The sequence below is a fragment of the Silurus aristotelis genome (genome assembly GCF_946808225.1).
Source record: "Silurus aristotelis genome assembly, chromosome: 24".
NCBI classification, from domain to species: domain Eukaryota; kingdom Metazoa; phylum Chordata; class Actinopteri; order Siluriformes; family Siluridae; genus Silurus; species Silurus aristotelis.
The window spans coordinates 350971-375970 of NC_139597.1; the positions used below are offsets into that span (position 1 = coordinate 350971).

Below are 25000 nucleotides of genomic sequence, written 5' to 3' on the forward strand. Positions count from 1 at the left end.
GAGAGGTTTGAACTATAGGGGATAGGCAGAGGAGGAAGTAATGGAGTACAAATACTTTGTTATTGTACTTCAGTAGATTTTTTTGGTATCAGTTTTTTACTCCACTATTTATTTTTCAGACTTTTTACTTTTACTCATTACATTTTTACACAAATATCTGTACTTTTTACTTCTTACATTTTCAAAACCGGCTCTTACTTTAGTTTTAATTTATTGATTTGGTGAAATATTAAATGTTTATTTTCACTGCGCGCTGATTTCAGCCGAACAACTGATTTCCTGTTACTGCGCGTCTTTTTCAATCCGCTGCTGTATAAAGTCCTGACCCTCACTCACCACAGATGTAGACTAGTTTATGGAGATAAGAATCAGCAGGCAGAAGGCAGTAAGAAGTTTGGGGTTAATGTGGATGAGACAGAGGGAGTCAGTGATGAGAACATGACTGAGAACAGACACATTTCTGATCATCATCATCTTTTCTCTGCTTGTGTTCTATATGTGGATCTTCAGCCTGCATACATTCATTAGGTAACAACATTTTTTATTCGTTTTGTATTAATTTATATATTATTATATATATATTTGGCTGTCAAAATTAAAACTATTGTAAACGGCACTAAATGTTATTAACACGCTATCAATTCAGCGTGCATTTCTGTTTTTACCATTTTTATGAAAAAAAAAAATGTAAATACATAAATAAATAACTAAATAACTAAATATAAAAGAGGCGAAATTAAAACCTCCAGCAAAACATACACTTATTTACAACATTCCTTCTTTACTTAGATATACAATAAATAAATAAACTCCACCGAAAAATATATTTAATCAGTAAATTTTGTTTTATTTCTGCGCCAAGTTCAATTCAATTCAATTCATTTTTATTTGTATAGCGCTTTTAACAATGAACATTGTCTCAAAGCAGCTTTACACAGATAATGCGGTGATTAAAAATGAATATGTTCTTTATGAGTAAGTTTGTCCCTGATGAGCAAGCCGGTGGCGACTGGCGACTGTGGCAAGGAAAAACTCCCCGAGATGGCATAAGGAAGAAACCTTGAGAGGAACCAGACTCAAGAGGGAACCCATCCTCATCTGGGTTACACCGAATGTCCATTTGTGGCGGGTATACAATGTTGCGGGGTGCAGTGATGATGATCAAAAGCGAAGTGTATTTCTGAGTCAGTGTAGGAGACTGTTGACATCAACTACAGTCCAATCCATCCTCAAAGCTCCCGTTCTTACTCCGGAATTTCATGGAACCACCCAAGGTGTTGATGACAAACCTTCCCCAGCTGCACAGAGTGGCCTCCAGTCAAAGAGAACACTATCCAGAGGCAGGCCTGGATGAAGTGGGAAGATCCACGGGGGGGAGAGGGGCAGGAACAGTGGTCACTGGAGCCTCAGGAGCATGTTTAACTCGGGAGAGAGAGAGAGAGAGAGAGAGAGAGAGAGAGAAAGAGAGAGAGAGAGAGAGAAGAGGGTGACAGGAAGAGAAGGATATGGATTATTAAGTGTACCTATTGTTGCATGAGAGTTAAAGTCACTGTGCAGTTTGGACTCTGGCAAGACTCGCTATAGCAGCATAACTAAAAGGGAGAACCAGAAGGCAACACAGACATGAGGGATCTCTGGGATAAGAGACGACCCACCACACCACCATCAACAAACCTGAGTGAACACGTGAATGTGAGGGGACGACAGCGTACAAATATCCCAGTTCACCAAACACTCTATATCAATGTTCCCTCCAGATCTGAGCCTTTACCTGAGAAAAAATCTACTGATTAAAGGCTTGACTGAATAAATATGTTTTCAACCTCGACTTGAACACTGAGACTGTGTCTGAGTCCCGAACACTGATAGGAAGGCTGTTCCATAACTGCGGGGCTTTATAAGAGAAAGATCTGCCCCTGCTGTAATCTTCATTATTGGAGGAACCAACAGATAGCCTGCACCTTTTGATCTAAGTAGGCATGGAGGATCATACTGGTACAGAAGTTCACTCAGATACGGTGGTGCGAGACCATTAAGTGCTTTATATGTCAGTAGTATTTTATAATCAGTGTGAGATGTAATTGGGAGCAGTGTAGATGATTAAAACAGGGCTGATGTGCTCATATTTTCTAGATCTAGTGAGGACTCTTGCTGCTGCATTCTGAACTAACTGAAGCTTATTTCTGCACTTACTCCAACACCCAGACAGTAAAGCGTTACAGTAGTCTATTCTAGAAGTAACAAAAACATCTACTAGTTTTTCTGCATCCTGTAACGACATCATATTTCTAATTTTAGCAATATTTCTAAGGTGAAAGAAGGCGATCCTGGTAATATTATTCACGTGAGCCTCAAAGGAAAGACTCGAGTCAATAATCACACCGAGGTCTTTGACAGCCGTACACGCTGAAACAGAAACACCATCCAGAGATGTTAGGTAATCGGAAAGTTTGCTTCTAGCTGCATGTGGTCCTAGTAAAAGTACTTCCGTCTTATCTGAGTTTAGCAGAAGAAAGTTATCGAGCATCCACTGTCTAATGTCCTTTACACATTTTTCAACATTGTTAAGCTGATCTCTCTCATCTGGCTTTGCTGAAATATATAGCTGTGTATCATCAGCATAGCAATGGAATCTAATACCATGTTTATGAATAATTTCTCCAAGAGGCAGCATATATAAAGAGAAAAGCAGAGGGCCTAAGACAGATCCTTGAGGAACACCAAACTTTACCTCAGAGAGTGTGAAGAACTCACCATTACCATCAACAAACTGATAGCGATCAGTCAAATAAGACCTGAGCCAAGAGAGAGCCGTTCCCTTTATTCCAACAACGTTCTCAAGTCTAGCAAGTAGTATAGTGTGATCAATGGTGTCAAAAGCTGCACTAAGGTCGAGCAAAACAAGTAAAGAGACAAAACCCTGATCAGAGACCAATAACAGGTCATTTACCACCTTAACTAGCGCCGTCTCTGTGCTATGATGAGGCCGAAATCCTGACTGATACATTTCAAAAATATTATTCATAAGTAGGTGTGAGCAGAACTGCTGTGCTACAACCTTTTCCAAAATTTTGGCTATGAAGGGGAGATTTGATATTGGTCTGTAGTTGGACAGCTGACATGGGTCAAGGTCAGGTTTCTTAATTAGGGGGTGGATAACTGCCAGTTTGAAGGATTTTGGTACAAAACCAGTGCTAATGGAAAAGTTTATTATTTTTAAAACAGGTTCAATTACCTCTGGAATGATCTGTTTAAAGAAACTTGTAGGCAAGGGATCGAGAATGCAGGTTGATGATTTTGATGAGGAAATTAATGAAATGAAGTCATTCTCGTGAATAGGAGTAAAACTTTGTAATTGATTGTCTGTTATAATTACACTGCTGTCTACAGGGTTACTTGTAAAATAATTTGGATTTATATTAACCGTCTGGATTTCTTGCCTGATGTTTTCAACTTTATTATTAAAAAAGTTCATGAAATCATTAGTGCCTAATGATGGTGTGCATGTGAGTGCAGTGCTTTTATTCCCTGTTAATTTTGCTACCGTGCTGAATAAAAATCTAGGATTATGCTTGTTATTTTCTATGAGGGTGGAGAAATATGCTGATCAGCGGCACATGATCATTATACCACTGTGCTGATTTTTAATCCCTGATCATTTTGGTCTTAAGGGGAACTCCATCATCCTGAGTATAACGTAACGTTGTTTCTAGATGTTCAGTGGCCCAGTCGAGCTCTGCAGGGTCAGACGGAGATCTATCTAATATCGTCATTTCTGGAAGATTGTTAATAAAACGCGCTGCTGTAGCTGACGTGAAAGTACGCTTAACACGATAACGTGGTGAAGTAGTAATGCAATGACTGAGGCAAATTTTAAAAGAGATGAGATAATGGTCTGAAATAGCTTCAGACTGTGGAATTATGACTACGTTTTTTATTTTTAATCCAAATGTTAACAACAAATCGAGAGTGTGTCCACCACTATGAGTGGGTCCTATAACATTCTGATTAATTCCAACTGAATCTAGAATGGACAACAGCTGCTCTTAAGGAGTCTTCCTGATGATCAAAATGAATGTTAAAATCACCAACAATTAATGCTTTGTCTAGAGAAGTAACTAAATTTGTAATGAAATCTGCAAATTCTATGAGAAAATCAGAGTCGGGCCCCTGGGGGTCTATAAATAATAATTAGTGGAATTGACTGACTGGACCTGCTTTCAGACACTGAATATTTTATGCTGGTGTAAAGAACTTCAAATGTTTTACATTTGTGTTTAGTCTTTTGTGTGACGCTTAGATTATTATTATAAATAGCTGCAACTCCGCCTCCTCTGCCATTTGGACGGGGTTGGTGTATGTAACTATACCCAGGAGGACTCGCCTCATTTAATGCTACTTATTCATTTGGTTTAATCCACGTTTCTGTCAAACACATTATTTTAAACTCCTGGTCGGTAATAATTTCGTTTACAGTAAGCGCTTTAGACGTGAGAGATCTAATATATCCAAGTCTCAAATCAAACACCAAATCCGCCATGTTTTACACAATTAACCCTCTAGGGGGCGTTTTGTGGGTTTTTCCCTCATAATGGCGACACGAACATAAATTACTGTCTTTATTGATCGTACAGATAAAAACAATATATCATTCAAATCTGTAAAATGTCTATGATTATATATATAAAATCTTCTTGACTTGAAGAGGTGCAGTTTCTCCGGTATCACCTCATTAACTGTCCGTGTGGAAACATAGCAAAGGCTCTTAATGATGTCCACACGTCTCTGCACTGATACAGCCTTTATATTTAATCACTGTACATATGCTTACATACATATCACATGCTGTAAATATAATACATGTTTATCTGCACTATTGCTACATTTTGTACTTCTGGTAGATGCCAAACTGCATTTTGTTGCTGTGTACCTGTACTATGCAATGACAATAAAGTTCTATCTATCTATCTATCTATCTATCTATCTATCTATCTATCTATCTATCTATCTATCTATCTATCTATCTATCTATCTATCTATCTATCTATCTATCTATCTATCTATCTATCTATCTATCTATCTATTATGATGTGAGGTCCAGTTAACAGCTAAAACAGGTAGAAGTAATAACTACTTTTTACTGTAGTACATGTCGGAGCCGAAACTTCTTTACTTTCACTTGAGTAAAAAAGTATAATCAGTACTTCAACTTTTACACGAGTATTTTATAACGTGAGGATCTGCACTTCTACTAAAGTAATGGATGTGTGTACTTTTGCCAACTCTGGGGATAGGTCTGTACTCTAACAGGAGAGGCCTATACTTTATGATATATATATATATATATATAGATAGATAGATAGATAGATAGATAGAGAGAGAGAGAGAGAGAGAGAGAGAGAGAGAGAGAGAGATAGATAGATAGATAGATAGATAGATAGATAGATAGATAGATAGATAGATAGATAGATAGATAGATAGATAGATAGATAGATAGATATACACTTTAGGAAAGAGGTATACTCTGGAGGATGGTGTATACTCTAAGAGAAAGGGGTGTGCCATCTAGTCCTGCTGCCCTTCTGGTATTCATTCTCCTAAATGCCCTCCGCACATCATGTTTTGAGATGGTGAATGTGTTTACCTCTCCGGCTCTCTCAGCGTGCATGCTGTTTGTGCCGCTAGCACGGTTAGTGGCATCTTTGAAGTGAGCATAGGCGGAGAGAGAATACTCTGAATGATGGTGTATACTCTAAGACAGGGGTGGGCAATTATTTTTCCAAAAGACCCACATGAGAAATTGGAATGGTTTACAGTATAATATCCCAATATAAGAAACAGTAAATTAAATATTACAGTTAGAAAATGTGAAAGAAAGAAAAAGCGCAAAACAAATAAACATGAGTTCAATTAAATTATAGTCTGTAGGGTGAGAGGCGTATAGTCTGTAGCGTAAAATGTGTATAGTCTGGGGGAGCGGTGTATAGTCTGGTGTGAGAGGTGTACAGTCTGGAGGTTGAGAGGTGTACAGTCTGGGGAGCGAAAGGTGTATAGTCTGGGTGTGAGAGGTGTATAGTCTGGGGTGTGATAGGTGTATAGTCTGGGGGGTAAGAGGTGTATAGTCTGGGGGTTGAGGGGTGTGTAGTCTGGGGGGTAAGAGGTATGTAGTCTGGGGGGGTGAGAGGTGTATAGTCTGGTGGGTGAAGTGTATAGTGTGGGCGGAGAGGCGTACAGTCTGTGTGGTAAAAGGTGTATAGTCAGGGGGAGAGGTGTATAGTCTGGTGTGAGAGGTGTATAGTCTGGTGTGAGAGGTGTATAGTCTGGGGGGGGCAGGGTGTATAGTCTGGGTGAGAGGTGTATAGTCTGGTGTGACAGGTGTATAGTCTGGGGGGTGAGAGGTGTATAGTCTGGGGGGTGAGAGGTGTATAGTCTGGTGTGAGAGGCGTACAGTCTGTGTGGTAGAAGGTGTATAGTCTGTGGTGTGCGGGGTGTATAGTCTGGGTGAGAGGTGCATAGTCTGGTGTGACAGGTGTATAGTCTGGGGGGTGAGAGGTGTATAGTCTGGTGTGAGAGGCGTACAGTCTGTGTGGTAAAAGGTGTATAGTCTGTGGTGTGCGGGGTGTATAGTCTGGGTGAGAGGTGTATAGTCTGGTGTGACAGGTGTATAGTCTGGTGTGACAGGTGTATAGTCTTGGGGGTGGTAGGTGTATAGTCTGGTGTGAGAGGTGTATAACCTGGTGTGAGAGATGTATAATCTGAGTGAGAGGTGTGTAGTCTGGGTGCGAGGTGTATAGTCCAGAAAAAGGGTTGGGTTGTAGTTTGGAATGAAATGGTGGTGGTGGTGGGGGGGGGTGTATAGTCTGGGGGGGTGAGGTGTATAGTCTGGTGTAAGAGGTGTATAATCTGGGTGAAAGGTATTTAGTCTGTGTGAAGAGGTATATAGTCTGGTGGGAGAGGTGTATAGTCCAGAAAAAGGGTTGGGTTGTAGTTTGGAATGAAATGGTTTAAAGGTTTGAAATGAATTCTTGTGTTTGCAACCTGAGCTTGATCATTCTTATTCTGTTTTCAAATCTACATTCATCTACATACACAATCTAGATCTGTGACGGTCCTCAGAGAATAAAATCTTGCAGATAAAAAGAGCTCAGGCTATTTCATTAGCATGTGTTTAATTAACATGTGTTTAATTAGCATGCTAAGAGCGGCTTTTTTTGTGTTTTATGTTCACACATATTAAAGATATCATCATGGCCTCACTGCATTTTGTGAAGCCTTAAACCAGTGTTGCCAAGGTTACCACATCTTGTATCTAACGCCCTGCCGAGATCAGATGCTCCCAAGTGTGTGTAAGTGTGTGTTTGTGTGTGTGTGTGTGTGTGTGTGTGTTTGTATGTTGAATTAGCCATGCTAACTGCAAAGTGCACAGAAGACATCTAAAGCTAACAAGAGCAACAAGATCATTAGTGCCTGTTTACACATGTACATCTCACAGTGGACTAAAGACAGAGAGACAAACAGATAAATACAAGACAGGAAAATATAGACAGACAGATGCCCAGCATCTATCCAGGAGCAATGATCTCTCTTTTGAGGTTCTGATGTCACACCTGGGTTCTAAAACCTGCATAATGGGACGTGTTTTTTTATCAAAAAACAAAGTGTTTGGAAGCGTTTTTGTAAATTACATTGGCTGCTTCATCTTCAGCTTTCTGAGAGTGTGTTTGTTTGTGTGTGTGTGTGTGTGTGTGTGTGTGTGTGTGTGTGTGTGTTGTATTAATTGTGTGTGTATGTGTTTTCTGTCAGGATCTGGTCAGGATGAAAGCAGCTGTGATAATTACTACATTAACTGGAGGAGTGTAGTGGAGTATGTTTAACACGGAGAGAGCATGTGTGTGAGTATGAGTCTGTAAGTGTGTGTGAGAATAATTTTAAACCAATGAGTGGGCTGATGGCTGCTGTATGACTCACACACACACACACACCGTCTCTCCATGACCTCGCTGTATTGGCTCATGTGCGATGTTAGCGAGATGCCTTTTCTATGCTAATTTTCAGACGACTGTTTCCTCTCACACTGATCTCACACACACTCATCTGTTTTAGCACACACTCATTATCATTGTCAAACAGCTGTGACGATCTACTTCTCATTCAGACACCGCATGCTCACAACTCAGTGCTGAAAATGTGTGTACTGTCTTAATTTCCCACCTAACTCATCCTCCAGGTAGATCTGAAAAACAGCAGGTAGTTTGTGGGTGTTGCCACAGCTGTGTAAAGGGCGGGGCTAAGGGCAGGGCTAGTGTTGACTCTTAGTTCAGTATCAGCAACATCTAATATTTTTTTCTCTATGTTTTTCTTTCCCTAGTTTGTGGCTTTTGCCTCTTTGTTTTTTATCATGGTCTCCATCACCACCTTCTGCCTGGAGACTCATGAAGCCTTCAATACCATCATCAACAAGACAGATGCTTTCAGGAATGAGAGTGTGCTCGATTTGGTGCCTCAGTATGAGATTGAGACGGATCCAGCGCTCACATATGTGGAAGGTGTCTGCGTTCTCTGGTTCACCTTCGAGTTCCTGGTGCGAGTGACGTTCAGTCCTGATAAACTGGAGTTTGTCAAAAGTGTGCTGAACATAATCGACTTTGTAGCCATCTTACCCTTTTATCTGGAAGTGGGACTCAGTGGTTTGTCATCCAAAGCGGCGAAAGATGTCCTGGGGTTTCTTCGAGTGGTCCGCTTTGTACGTATTCTCAGAATTTTCAAGTTGACTCGTCACTTTGTTGGACTGCGAGTTCTTGGACACACCCTGCGTGCCAGCGTAAACGAGTTCTTCCTCCTCATCATCTTCCTTGCCCTTGGTGTCCTCATCTTTGCCACTATGATCTACTACGCAGAGCGGATCGGCGCTAATCCTAATGACCCGACTGCCAGCGACCACACCATGTTTAAAAACATTCCCATCGGATTCTGGTGGGCCGTGGTCACCATGACAACGCTGGGCTACGGTGACATGTACCCTCAGACGTGGTCAGGGATGCTAGTAGGGGCGCTGTGCGCATTAGCGGGCGTGTTGACAATAGCGATGCCCGTTCCAGTCATCGTCAATAACTTCGGCATGTATTACTCGCTAGCGATGGCTAAGCAGAAACTACCAAAAAAGAGGAAAAAGCACATCCCACAGGTGGTGCAAACTGCATCTCCATCCTTCTGCAGGACCAACCTAAGCTCAGCCTGCAACAGCAACCCTGTTGATCTGCGTTTGGGACACAGCCGGGGGCTGGAGGGACCTCGCTCAGGTGAGCACACAGGGGTGTAGAGGAGTGTAATACACATGATATATATCAATTATTATTTCTCTTCATGGTTGTGTTGTGCTTTCAGGATTCCTCCAGACTTCAGAAACATGTTTAATACGAGTGTGTACAGGCACATGATCAGTGATGAACCGAGTCACATGACCTCTTGGCCTCCAATAATATTCCGTTGTATTCTGAGTGTATTTTTATAAATATTTCAGTGGTTTAATATGTTGCTCCGTCTGAGGCGCGACCACACACACACACACACACACACACACACTCCACCAAAAAGACACACTGTCCCAAACACACTCCTTCACACACACACACACACACTCACTCACACACACTGCCCCAAACAAACTCACTCACACACACACACACACACACACTCCCCCAAACACACACTGTCCCAAACACGCTCACTCACACACACACTCCTCCAACACATGCGCACACACACATACACTCCCCCTAACACACACTCACCACACACACACACACACACACACACACACACACACACACACACACACACACACACACACACACACACACACACATACACTCCCCCTAACACACACTCACCCACACACACACACACACACACACACACACGTCCAATCACATATCACCTCAAACTCACACACACACACACACACACACACACACACACACACACACACACACATACACTCCCCCTAACACACACTCACCCACACACACACACACACACACACACACACACACACACACACACACACATACACTCCCCCTAACACACACTCACCCACACACACACACACACACACACACACACACACACACACGTCCAATCACATATCACCTCAAACTCACACACACACACACACACACACACACACACACACACACACACACACACACACACACACACACACATACACTCCCCCTAACACACACTCACCCACACACACACACACACACACACACACACACACACACGTCCAATCACATATCTCCTCAAACTCACACACACACACACACACACACACACACTTAAAATTAAAATTTACACTTAAAAACACACACTCCTCCAAACACACACACATACACACTCCTCCAAACACACACACACACACACACACACACACACACACACACACACACACACACACAAACACTTTCCTGGTGTGAGTTTTAACCAGGGTTAGGGTTAGGGTTAGTGTGTGTGTGTGTGTGTGTGTGTGTGTGTGTGTGTGTGTGTGTGTGTGTGTGTGTGTGTGTGTGTGTGTGTGTGTGTTGGCAGGACAGTGTCATATAATTAGGTGTGTTTCTAGAATTGGTTGTTTTCAGTAAAGCCTCCCACACTGCAGTGACCCATTTTGATTTGTGTAGATGTTTTCATCAGGTTCTGATGGATGGAGCTTCTCAGCACCTGGGAGATGATGATGATGATGATGATGTGCACTTATTTGGCTGTGGTGTACCTGCATCAGAATCCATCTGGGCCACAATGTGTTATTTAAACCACATGACCAAAATAAAACTAATCACAATTTCAAACCCGAAATTCAAAATTCCCAAAAAAGTTGGGACGCTGTACAAAATGAGATTGTGAATAAAAAAGGAATGCAATAATTTACAAATCTCATAAACTTATATTTTATTCACAATAGAATATAGATACATATCTAATGTTGAAAGTTGAAAGATTTATGATCAAACTCTTGATATGAGGATGGGTTCCCCTTTTGAGTCTGGTTCCTCTTAAAGTTTCTTCCTCATTACATCTAAGGGAGTTTTTCCTTTCCACAGTCGCAATAAACACACACCATTCACCTTCACTGTTGATTTCTGTAAAGCTGCTTTGAGACAATGTCTGTTGTGAAATGCGCAATAGAAATAAACTTGACTTGACTTGAAAGTGAGACATTTTGAAATGTCATGCCAAATATTGGCTCATTTTGGATTTCATGAGAGCTACACATTCCAAAAAAGTTGGGACAGGCAGCAATAAGAGGCTGTAAAAGTTAAATGTAAATATAAGGAACAGCTGGAGGAGCAATTTGCAGCTTATTAGGTCAACTGGCAACATGATTGGGTATAAAAAGAGCCTCTCAGAGTGGCAGTGTCTCTCAGAAGTCAAGCTGGCCAGGGGATCACCAACTCCCCCAATGCTGCAGTGAAAAATAGTGGAGCAACATCAGAAAGGAGTTTCTCAGAGAGGAATTGCAAAGAGATTGAAGTTCTCTTCATCTACAGTGCATCATATCATCCAAAGATTCAGAGAATCTGGAACAATCTCTGTGCGTAAGGGTGAAGGCCGGAACTGCATCACATACAGGAATGCTACTGTAATGAAAATCACAACATGGGCTCAGGAGAACTTCCAGAAAACATTGTCGGTGAACACAATCCACCGTGCCATTCTCCGTCACCGGCTAAAACTCTATAGGTCAAACAAGAAGCCATATCTAAACATGATCCAGAAGCTCAGGTGTTTTCTCAGGGCCACGGCTCATTTAAAATGCACTGTGGCAAAGTGGAAAACTGTTCTGTGGTCAGACGAATCAAAATCTGAAGTTCTTTTGGGAAAACTGGGACACCATGTCATCTGGACTAAAGAGGATAAGGACAACCCAAGTTGTTCTCAGCGCTCAGTTCAGAAGCCTGCAACTCTGATGGTATGGGGTTGCATGAGTGCGTGTGGCATGGGCAGATGCACATCTGGAAAGGCATCATCAATGCTGAAAGGTAGATCCAAGTTCTAGAACAACATGTGCTCCCATCCAGACGTCGTCTCTTTCAGGGAAGACCTTGCATTTTCCAACATGACAATGTCAGACCACATACTGCATCAATTACAACATCATGCTGTGTAGAAGAAGGATCTGGGTACAAATGGCAGCCTGCAGTCCAGATCTTTCACCCATAGAAAACATTTGGTGCATCATAAAGAGGAAGATGCGACAAAGAAGACCTGAGACAGTTGAGCAACTAGAAGCCTGTATTAGACAAGAATGGGAGAACATTCCTATTCCTAAACTTGAGCAGCTTGTCTCCTGAGTCCCCAGACGTGTACAGACTGTTATAAAAAGAAGAAAGGACGCCACACAGTGGAGACACGGCCTTGTCCCAACTTTTTTGAGATGTGTTGATGCCATAAAATTTTAAATCAACTTCTTTTTTTTTTTTTCTGTTCAAGCCCCGGTATCACCAAGCTGCCACTCTTGGGCCCTTAAGCAAGGCCCTTAACCCTCTATGCTCCGAGGGTCCCTTACGAGGAAAATATCAAGGTCCGTGACGTCGGAGTGACGTGGGGCCGCCTTCCCGTGGGCTCACCACCTGCAGGAGGGACCGTAAGGGACGGTGCTGTGAGGATTGGGCAGCAGTCGAAGATGGGGGCCTGCTTAGACTGCTGCCCCCGCGACCCGAATTACGGATAAGCGGGAGAAAATGAATGAAATGAATGAATGAATGAACTTCTTTTTCCCTTAAAATGATACATTTTCTCAGTTTAAACATTTGATATGTCATCTATATTGTGTTCCGAATAAAATATTGACATTTAAAACTTCCACATCATTGCATTCTGTTTTTATTCACAATTTGTCCAGCTTCCCAACTTTTTTGGAATCGGGTTTGTAGAAATTGGAGATAAGGTAATGTTAGATGTGTGTGTTTCAGAATAGTGAGGTTTAGACTGCACTCTAATCCTCCACAGGTTTTGTGTCATCTTCTCCGTCCCTGGAGGAATGAGGATTTATTTTAAGGGAAACAGTTGATGACTTGGAGATGTTCCTCTGACAGAGAGGATGGGCTGACTGAGAGTGTGTGTGTGTGTGTGTGTGTGTGTGTGTGTGTGTGTGTGTGTGTGTGTGTGTGTGTGTGTGTGTGTGTGGAGCGTGATGTAGGAACGGTGTGATTCAAGACTGTGGATAATTTTGGATCAAAGTGTTTGCTGCTGTTGTCACAGTTTGGAGGATTTAGCTGTGTCTCAGTCTGGGATGTGGGACATTAAATAATGTTCTAGAAGCTCGAGTAGGGCAGAGAAACATGACATCATGGTGATGTTTAATGGAGAAAAAAAACATAAGATAACATAAAAAAACATAAAAAAACATTGCTGAAGATAAATGTATCTTCAGCAAAATAATGGCATTAAATACAACCTCAGTTATATTTAACTTGACAGAACTATAAATATTATATTAAATAAAACAGTGAACTCTAAAGCTGGAGTTTTGTGCAGGTTCACTGACCATCATCAAAATAACCTTCTTTCTCTTCTGCTTCTTCTTCCACACTTTAAATAAACCAAGAAGTTTAGATGACCAGGTGTCTATAGGAACAGAATGCAGTTATCTGATGGTACAGCCAAAATTTGGTTCATTAGGTTCAGGATCTTTTTGAGGAAACAGAAACTGGACAGATGTTAATTTTCCATTTAAGAGCTTTTGAAAGCAGTAAAAAAAATCTGTAGATAATCACTGTGCAGTGACTCGATATCTCAGGTTTGTAGGTTACCTCACTGATACTCTGGAGAATCTTCTACCAGCCAGTGTAGAGGGAAGGATAGTTTCCTACTTTCCTGCTTGACCTGGATGTCTTTAGTAGACAGCCAGACCCATTTTCCTCAAGGCAAAGTGTGTGAGGTGCTGATGTGCTCTTTCCCACACACATCTGCTCACTAAATCTGTCGACTCTGGGTGAGAAGGTTGTGTTGACGTCCCATGATAAGAGAGGGGCTGATAACTAAAGGAGTAGAAGATAGGGACCAGGTGAAGAGATTTGGAAAAGTGAGGAAGCTTCTTTAAGAAGGAAGCCATGGATTGGAGTTTGGTTTTTTTTTCCATAAAGTTGCAGAAGGAAGACCACAACCCCTGAGTCAGCCTCTGCTGTAAAAGTAAGGAGGGATCAGTGCAAAGATCTTTGAGATCTTCGAATGTTTGATTTACTGAAGGGTTTATTACACTTGCTTAGGGACACAGAGTCTTTGTTAGAACATCTATATGATTAACAAATAAAGGAAACAGATGTTAAATAATCAGCAAAAACACGAACGAAAAAATAGCAACAAACAAAGAGTAAAGTACAGCTGTGTGGAGTGCATTTAGTGTATTGAGCTGATGGAGATTGTGTGTATTGTGAACCCTGCATTGTGTTCAAGTCAAGTTTATTTCTATTGCGCTTTTCACAACAGACATTGTCTCAAAGCAGCTTTACAGAAAACAACAGTGAAAGTGAAGGTGTGTGTTTATCTCTGATGAGCAGCATGGAGACAGTGGCAAGGAAACACCCCCTCAGATGTAATGATGAAGAAACCTTGAGAGGAACCAGACTCAAAAGGGGAACCCATCCTCATTTGGGTGACATCAAGAGTTTGATCATAAATCTTTCAACAATACAGAACACTGGAGAGAGAGAACTAACATGAGCACTGGAGTATAAGATTATAAGTAAATGTTTTTTTCTACAGTCTTTGGTATAAAAGTAGGAGCTACTGAGCTCAACATTTGTGATCATCACAGATCCAGCATCAGCTTCTCCATGCCAGAGCCTTTAAACACTCCAGGAGGTCGAATGCCACACATGTAGTGGGATCCAATTGGCACTCGTACATCTGTAGATGGTACGGGATTTTTGCGAGTTCCGCATCTACTTCTCCATGATCACCCATAGGTCCATAATCTTCATGAGGTGGGACGTGGCTGGAGCTGAAGCAACCTCAGGAAGCCTCGGGATGGGGAGAGAAAGAGAAGCAGTGGAGAGGAATTAGCGTAGCTGCTGTTCATGATATTAACAGCACAAGTTGATAATGTGCATGTGATCAGATGTTCTGGAGCACAAGGTTGTGATGTGATGTGTGTGATGTGTGTTATGTGTAGGCTTTGCTAAAAAGATATGTTTTTAATCTACACTTAAACTGGGAGAGTGTATCTGAACCCCGAACACTGTCAGGAAGACTATTCCAGAGTTTAGGAGCTAAATGTGAAAATGCTCTACCGCCTTTAGTGGACTTTGCTATTCTAGGAACTACTAGAAGCCCAGAGTTTTGAGATCTCAGGGAGCGTGACGGATTGTAGCGTGTTAAAAGACTGGAGATACATGGAGATAAACCATTTAGTGCTTTAAAAGTGAGAAGTTCTGGGAAATTTACAGTAATTTGTACTTCAGCTCTTGTCTGGTGTAAATGTGACCCAAGACCTTGAAGGTACAGTGATGTTATATTTACACCCTGATCTCTCTGATTGTCTCTGCAGACCTCAGCACAGGAAGTGACATCACAACAACACCAGAAGAGCGAGTGCCCATGCAGGATCGACATATTGGGGGAACTTGCTTCCTATTGGCTGCAAGGGATTACAGCTGCACTGCTGACTCCACCCTCCGCAAATCAGGTGTGCTCTAAATACCCAATCAGATCACCTGTCCATCATCGTCATATGGCATTCACAGCTGTCTGCACATCATGTACACAATTATCATCATCATCATTATAATCATCATCACCACCATCATCATCAGCACCACAAACACCATCACCATAACCATCACCATCGTCATCATTACCATAATCATAATAACCATCATCACCGCCACCATTATCACCACCATCATCACCACCATCATCATCATCATAAAGTTAATTGTCACCAGCATGCAGTGCTTCATGAACATAATCTAGAGAGAATAGCACTATGCTAAATATCCATTCACAAACACGAATGTGTGTATAGTGTGTATTATATAGTGTGTGTGTGTGTGTGTGTGTGTGTGTGTGTGAATTATGTAGTGTGTGTATAGAGTGTGTGTGTGTGTGTGTATGTGTAGTGTAGTGTGTGTGTGTGTGTGTGTGTGTATGTATCTATTGTGTGTGTGTGTGTGTATATATAGTGTATGTATAGTGTGTGTATAGTAAGTGTATAGTGTGTATTGTATTTGTGTAGTGTGTATAATGTGTGTGTATTATGTAGTGTGTGTGTGTGTGTGTGTGTGTGTGTGTGTGTGTGTGTGTTTAATGTCTCACTCTTTTGTGTCTGAAGGCTTTGAGAAATCCAGAAGTTTAACCGAGATAGCAGTGACATCATGATACAGCTCTCCCTATCCAATGAGATGCATTCACTCGCCGATTCTATCAGTCTAATGAAACAGTTCCATCTTCATGTTCCAAGCACTTCCTATGTGGGCGTGGCTACATATTCCCTGCATCTGCCCTACCTGAATAGCCCTTGCCCTGCGTCTGCCCTAACTGCTTCTACCCCCTACCTGAATACCCCTGACCCTGCATCTGCCCTAACTGAATACCCCTCTGCCTGCTTCTGCCCTACTTTAATACCCCTCACCCTGCATCTGCCATAGATGAATACCTCATACCTTGCATCTGCCATACCTGAATACCTCTAACCCTGCATCTGCCATACCTGAATCCCCCTTGCCCTACGTTTGCCCTACCTGAATACCCCTTGCCCTGTGTCTGGACTAACTGAATACCCATCGCCCTGCATCTGCCCTACATAAATACCCCTCGCCCTGCATGTGCCCTAACTAAATACACCTTGCCCTGCTTCTACCATACCTGAATACCCATCGCCCTGCGTCTGCTCTACCTGAATACCCCTTCCACTGTTTCGACACTACCTAGATATTCCAACATTCTTTCTGGCCTCTTCAAATGTACCCCTGCTATTCTTCTACTACTAAACACCCCTTATTGTTTTCAACCACAAATGCAGTGCAGTGCAGTTTTTATTTTGTTTTTATGTCTTCTATTTACCATAATATTCCCCTTTCACACATTTTTGCCCTACAATTGCCCCGTCTTTTATATATACATGTATGTATGTATGTATGTATGTATGTGTGTATGTATATTTATATATACAGTGAGGAAAATAAGTATTTGAACACGCTGCTATTTTGCAAGTTCTCCCACTTAGAAATCATGGAGGGGTCTGAAATTGTCATCGTAGGTGCATGTCCACTGTGAGAGACATAATCTAAAAAAAAAAATCCAGAAATCACAATAAATGATTTTTAAACTATTTATTTGTATGATACAGCTGCAAATAAGTATTTGAACACCTGTCTATCAGCTAGAATTCTGACCCTCAAAGACCTGTTAGTCTGCCTTTAAAATGTCCACCTCCACTACATTTATTATCCTAAATTAGATGCACCTGTTTGAGGTCGTTAGCTGCATAAAGACACCTGTCCACCCCATACAATCAGTAAGAATCCAACTACTAACATGGCCAAGACCAAAGAGCTGTCCAAAGACACTAGAGACAAAATTGTACACCTCCACAAGGCTGGAAAGGGCTACGGGGAAATTGCCAAGCAGCTTGGTGAAAAAAGGTCCACTGTTGGAGCAATCATTAGAAAATGGAAGAAGCTAAACATGACTGTCAATCTCCCTCGGACTGGGGCTCCATGCAAGATCTCACCTCGTGGGGTCTCAATGATCCTAAGGAAGGTGAGAAATCAGCCCAGAACTACATGGGAGGAGCTGGTCAATGACCTGAAAAGAGCTGGGACCACCGTTTCCAAGGTTACTGTTGGTAATGCACTAAGACTAATTAGATTATGTCTCTCACAGTGGACATGCACCTACGATGACAATTTCAGACCCTCCATGATGTCTAAGTGGGAGAACTTGCAAAATAGCAGTGTGTTCAAATACTTATTTTCCTTACTGTATATTTAAAGCTCAAATACCACTGACTCACTCACTCATCACGAAATCTCAAAAACCACTGAACGGATTGCAATGAAATTTGGAGCATACCTTCCTCTTGGGTCTTAGGTGCTCACTAAGAAAGGGTTTTGAAAAATTCGCCCTGGATCGCGGCTAACTCTTCGAAATAACATTACGGATCCTAATGAAACTTAGTACATTGTTTCTTATTAGATGTTAGATGCACGATAAAAAAAAAATTTCAAAGTAGTTTGCCCTGTATCGGTACTACAAAGGGGGAGTACGTTATTTGTTGACTTTACGTTCTGATCTCTGATCGTCCAGTCCTGCTTAGTGCTAACTGCTTATTGCCATATTGCTTAGCGTTCTGCCTTCCGTAGCGAAGCCAAATATAATTATACATATGTAATAAATGTGTAATAATCCTGTTTATAACAATCTTATAATCACAAAATGCTTTAAATGCACACAATTGCATTCCTCATGTTGTGTGAAAGATAAAATTAAACACTGTAGTGACTGGGATCAATTTCTCTTCATTTCTCATCAAACGACATTCCACATCACACTTCATTTCACTGACCCTGAGTCAATTAGTCACTGACTCACTGAGTCACTAAGTCGCTGACTCACTGACTCACTGAATCGCTGAATCTCTGACTCACTGTCTCACTGTCACTTAGTCGCTGTGTTTGCCTTCTTACTGTTGTCATCGGGATCAGTGTTGCATCAATGTGGTTGATGATTCTGAACATTGTCGTTCCAGCTGTGAATAAACCTCTGACTGAAATACAACTGATATCAGCTAAAAGCGGAGACGGTGGTGCCAATACAGACTCAGACGGATTCGATGATTTGGATTGGACAGTATGGAACAGAATAACCCTTTGATTGGACCGCTTGAATTAGCATATCTATAGACAATGTGGAGCAGAACAACTGATTGGACACAGGATTGAACAATCTGGATTTGGAAATAAACTCTTTGATTGGATGAACTTGAAAAATTACAAGTCCTCTGACTGGACAATTTGGGCCTGGACAAATATGTGATCGGATGCTGGATTGGACAATTCGAAATTTTGTGTTGATCTGGAACATGACTGTGATGGCAGTCAGGATTAGGACATCTGTGATGGGACAGTATGGATTATCATTTATTTTTGATTGGATGGCTGCCGTGTCCCTGGAAATATGGACTATCATATATTTTTGATTAAACAGTATGGATTAGCACAGCTCTTATTTTAGAGTATGAATTAGCATAGCCCTAGTTAGATAGGGTCAATTAGCACATATCTGATTGCTCCTCCACTACCCTCATATGCCCTTGTTCCCATGATGATACAAATTCATTACAGTTGAGTTTTAACAGTGAACATTTACTCAAAGCAGCTTTACAGCGATAAAGAGGTTATAAAGTTATTATGTAGACGTTTCTCCCTAATGAGTGATCCAGTGGTGACTGTGGTGAAGGAAAAACTCCCTGAGATGATACAGTATAATGAAGAAACCTTGAGAGGAATCAGACTCAGAAGGGAACCTCAACACTAAATGTGTGTGTGTGTGTGTGTGTGTGTGTGTGTGTGTGTGTGTGTGTGTGTACACTGTGTGTGTAAATCGGAGTGTTAGTGTGTTACCGAGTAGAAACATGTTCATACTGTTAATAAATGTGACCTGAAATCGTTATTCTATGCAGTTTATCTTTTGTGTGCCCACATGCATGTAAAGTGTGTGTGTGTGTGTGTGTGTGTGTGTGTGTGTGTGTTACATACAAGCAGGCACACCACACACACTCTTTATATACATGTGCGCAGGCGCACACACACACACACACACACACACACACACATATATACACACACACACACACACACACACACACACACACACACACACACACACACACACACTTTACATACCTGCGGGCACTCGTACACATTACACCAGTGCCGGGCCGTGTATTTGGTACCTGGACCTTCAGTTAGGACGTACTTGACTTAATCCACCTCTTAATACACTACTGTCACTGTCACATTTATAGAAACCATCAATACAATACAAACACACAATATAACAACACGTGCATTACAGAGAGACGTTTCACATCTGGAGGTGAAAACCATTTTACTAAAACAACAAACCCAGTTACACTCCAAACCTCCACACTACAACCACAACTGTGCACCTACAACATCTGGAGCAGTTCACAATCAATATTTGTCTAATAACATGATAAAAACATTCAAATGTAAATAAAACACAACCCAATCACATGAGATACAGACTTATAATGTGCAGCGCCCCCCAGAGGCTGTAATCCAGTGGTATCGCTCGTATTCACTGGTCTGGAAGTGGAGATCAAACCCTTTCCCGGGCTGAGACAGGCTAGCGAGCTTCAGGGTCTACTGACCTCCTCACCATGTCTCGCTTTTCTTCACAATGGATTTTTAAGTGTCTGAGACCGAATCGATTTCTCTTCCTCTGTAGGTATAAAAAAGTCTAAGTCAGATGTATGAACGTGTGCAGAGCTTCACACGTGTTTTACCAGTCGAACTCGGCTGTAACAGTTTCCCTCTGAACAACCAATCAGAGGACGGAACAATGCTGACGCTATTCTGGGCCAGTTGCTCTGTGAGGAGAATCTGAAATCTGATTGGATAAAGAAACAGAGCTGTTGGTAATATTCTCGATGGTAAAAGTCCAGCAGTACTGATTCTGAAGGTTCTGAGCAGATTAGATTCACATGGCAGCACATAGAGGCTGAAATCTGATTGGACAAAAAAACCTACATCCACATCCACGTACTGAAGCAGTGCAGCCGAGAGAAACACTACGACATGAAGAGAAGAAACTGATGGAAGAAATTCATACAATTTCATGGAACAAATATTAGAATTGAGGTTATAAATGTAGGTCAGTGTTTCTGATAGTGTTTAGACCAGCAGAGAAGATTTACTGACCCTGACCTAACAACCCCCCTATTTCTTTAATAGTTTATAGTTTTTGGATAATGAGTTTATTTCTGAGGTTATATAAATGGAATAAACGTACACAAGCAGAGGGTTGGATTGTTTTTGAGCAGTAAAAGAATGTTTGTTAGTAATATTGCTGACTAACTCCTCCCTCTCTCCTCACTTGCTCCTCTCCTCCATGCCCTGGCTCAGGTCTCTTCTGGATGATGGTTATCAGTTTGAAGATGATGGTGATTATTTTACACTTACTGAGGTCAAATTTGGTGTTCCACATGAATCTGCCAAGGGCCCACTGATCTTTAGATATGCTACCTCTAGGTGAAATTGTGCTAAATGATCTTGCATGACTAATTTTCCTGCCTAAAAGGAACAGACTCTTCATTAGTATCGAGAAAAACATCAGGCTGAATGAAGACTTTAGAATAAATGAACTCGTCAGCCCTTATTATAAACACATTTTATTACAATCAGAGCTTTAGTGTTACTGACGCTTACTGAGCGTGTCATATTATTGAAGATGAAGACTGTAGTATAATTAAAGGTTGTAGTATTATTGAAGGCAGTAAGGTGGTTTAATCAATTAAAGCAAATTTAGTTAATTAAAGGGTAGAATTGTAATAAACTATTAAAGTATAGAATATGTAATAAAAAAGAATAGTAACGCCTTTTATATTAATAAAATCTCTCAAATAAACAATATCATTTAAAAACACTGAATTTGTTCCTGTTATGATATATGATAAAACTGTGTGTGTGTGTGTGTGTGTGTGTGTGTGTGTGTGTGTGTGTGTGTGTGTGTGTGTGTGTGTGTGTGTGTGTATGTATGTATATATGTAAATGTGTGCATGTATGGGTTTGTGTGTGATAAAAAGAAATGTTTGTGTGTGAGGGTGTGATGATCTTTTTAGCCACTAAATTCAGCTTCCCACTCTTCCCTCACAATCGAAGACGTCTTCACACCCGTCACTGTGGAAACTGTTGCCGTGGCAAAGACGTAAACAGCAGGGATGAGCACAGTTTTTGGCCACAGACAACGCCCCCACCACCACATCTCTGTCTCTATGACAACCAGGGATCCACCGTTTCAGTGTGTAACCCAGAGTGAAGATAAATTCAGCTCAGGCTGCATCTCAAATCATACTCATATCACAATCATCTCTAATCCTGTATACACACTAACACACACTAACACACACACTAACACACACTAACACACACACTAACACACACACTAACACACACTAACACACACACTAACACACACACTAACACACACTCAAACACACACTGTAACACACACTAACACACACACTCACACACACTAACACACACACTAACACACACACTAACACACACACTAACACACACACACACTAACACACACTAACACACACACTAACACACACACTAACACACACACTAACACACACTAAGACACACACTAACACACACACTAACACACACTCAAACACACACTGTAACACACACTAACACACACACTCACACACACTAACACACACACTAACACACACACTAACACACACACTAACACACACACACTAACACACACTAACACACACACTAACACACACTAACACACACTAACACACACACTAACACACACACTAACACACACTAACACACACTCAAACACACACTGTAACACACACTAACACACACACTAACACACACACTAACACACACACTAACACACACACTAACACATACTCAAACACACACTGTAACACACACTAACACACACACTAACACACACACTAACACACACACTAACACACACACACTAACACACACACACTAACACACACACTAACACACACTAACACACACTAACACACACTAACACACACACTAACACACACACTAACACACACTAACACACACACTAACACACACTGTAACACACACACTAACACACACACTAACACACACTAACACACACTGACACACACACTAACACACACACACACTAACACACACACTAACACACACTAACACACACACTAACACACACACTAACACACACACTAACACACACTAACACACACACTAAAACACACACACTAACACACACTAACACACACACTAACACACACTAACACACACACTAACACACACTAACACACACACTAACACACACACTAACACACACTAACACACACTAACACACACTAACACACACTCAAACACACACACTGTAACACACACTCAAACACACACTGTAACACACACTAACACACACACTAACACACACTAACACACACTCTAACACACACTAACACACACTCAAACACACACTGTAACACACACTAACACACACTCTAACACACACTAACACACTGTAACACACACTCTAACACACACTCTAACACACACACTAACACACTCTAACACACACTAACACACACTCTAACACACACTCTAACAAACTAACACACACTAACACACACTCTAACACACTCTAACATACACTAACACACACTTTAACATACACCAACACACACTGTAATATACAATCAAACATACACTCGAACACACTCTAACACACACTCTAACACACACTCTAACACACACTCTAACATACACCAACACACACTCTAACATACACCAACACACACTGTAATATACAGTCTAACATACACTCGAACACACTCTAACACACACACCCTAACACACACTCTAACATACACCAACACACACTCTAACACACTCTAACATACACCAACACACACTGTAATTTACACTCTAACTTAAACAATACATCATCTATTAAACATGGTGGATGCAGTGGTATTGCATGGAGATTTATGGCTGTAATTTATTAGGTATTTGAGTGCTGAAAGACGCAGCTGGATGAATTCTGAAGTGTATAAAGAGTTACACCTGAAAGCTTTGGACAGCTTTTAACTCGTAAGAAATGAAATAATTTTAAATCTGCATTTTGTATTTACTCGTGTTATCCTTTATTTAACTATTTTATTAAACTCAAAAACATCGATAAACATGCACAACAATGCCAGGGATGTAAAAAAAAATAAAATACGGACATACATACTGGAAATACGATTTGTTTTGCACATCCATGAAAATGCTATAGAGTTCATAGCGTTAGCATTAGCCCCTAACTAACTAAGTAGCTCGCTGCTAAAACAAGTGCTATAGATTCTTTAGAGTTTTATGTCCTGCTTTAAGAATTTTTCTTAAAAGAAGAAAATCCTGACAATAACATATATAACAGGAGTGAATGAAGGATGGAAGGAATGAAAACATTTGTTAAAGAATACTGAAATAAATAGAACAGTAAAGGAGATCATATTTTCAGAAAATTAAATATTAAATGTAAAACATACTACACATGTACATGTGTGTGAATGAGAAGGAGGGCAGTGGAGGGGTGCGGTTGCAGGGAGAAGAGGTGGAGAAGGTGGAGGATTTCAGGTACTTGGGGTCAACAGTGCAAAGTAATGGAGAGTGTGTTAGAGAAGTGAAGAAAAGAGTGCAGGCAGGGTGGAGTGGGTGGAGAAGAGTGATAGCAGGAGTGATTTGTGATAGAAGAGTATCTGTGAGAATGAAAGGGAAAGTTTATATGACTGTGGTGAGACCTTAGATGTTGTATGGATTAGAGACAGTGGTGTTGAGTAAAAGACAGGAGGTGGAGCTGGAGGTAGCAGAGCTGAAGATGTTGAGATGTTTGTTGGGAGTGACGACGATGGACAGATTCAGAAATGAGTTTATTAGAGGGACAGCGCATGTAGGACGTTTTGGAGACAAGGTGAGGGAGGTGAGATTGAGATGGTTTGGACATGTGCAGAGGAGGAACATGGGGTATATCAGTAGGAGAATGCTGAGGATGGAGACACCAGTAAGGAGGAAAAGAGGAAGATCAAGGAGGAGGTTTATGGATGTGGTGAGGGAAGACATGCAGGTAGTTGGTGTGAAAGAGGCAGATTTAGAGGACGGGGGGGATGGAGACGGATGATCCACTGTGGCGCCCCCTAATGGGAGAAACCGATAGAAGAAGAAGA

The 25000-nt window shown here is 41.3% G+C and overlaps 1 protein-coding gene across 2 annotated transcripts in view; it reads left to right on the plus strand.

The window, feature by feature from the left end:
* Positions 1-19667, plus strand: part of kcnc2 (potassium voltage-gated channel, Shaw-related subfamily, member 2) — a 35199-nt gene extending 15532 nt beyond the window's left edge. Inside the window, exons 2-4 of one of the 2 annotated variants that reach the window (XM_083529025.1) lie at positions 8369-9299; positions 15548-15685; positions 18749-19667. In XM_083529025.1, coding sequence (XP_083385151.1) covers positions 8369-9299; positions 15548-15685; positions 18749-18873 — 1194 coding nt within the window. In that variant the 3' untranslated portion in view covers positions 18874-19667. Of the gene's footprint in view, positions 1-8368; positions 9300-15537; positions 15686-18748 lie in introns of both variants that reach the window. The other variant, XM_083529024.1, reaches the window with a different exon arrangement.
* Positions 19668-25000: the final 5333 nt, after the last annotated feature.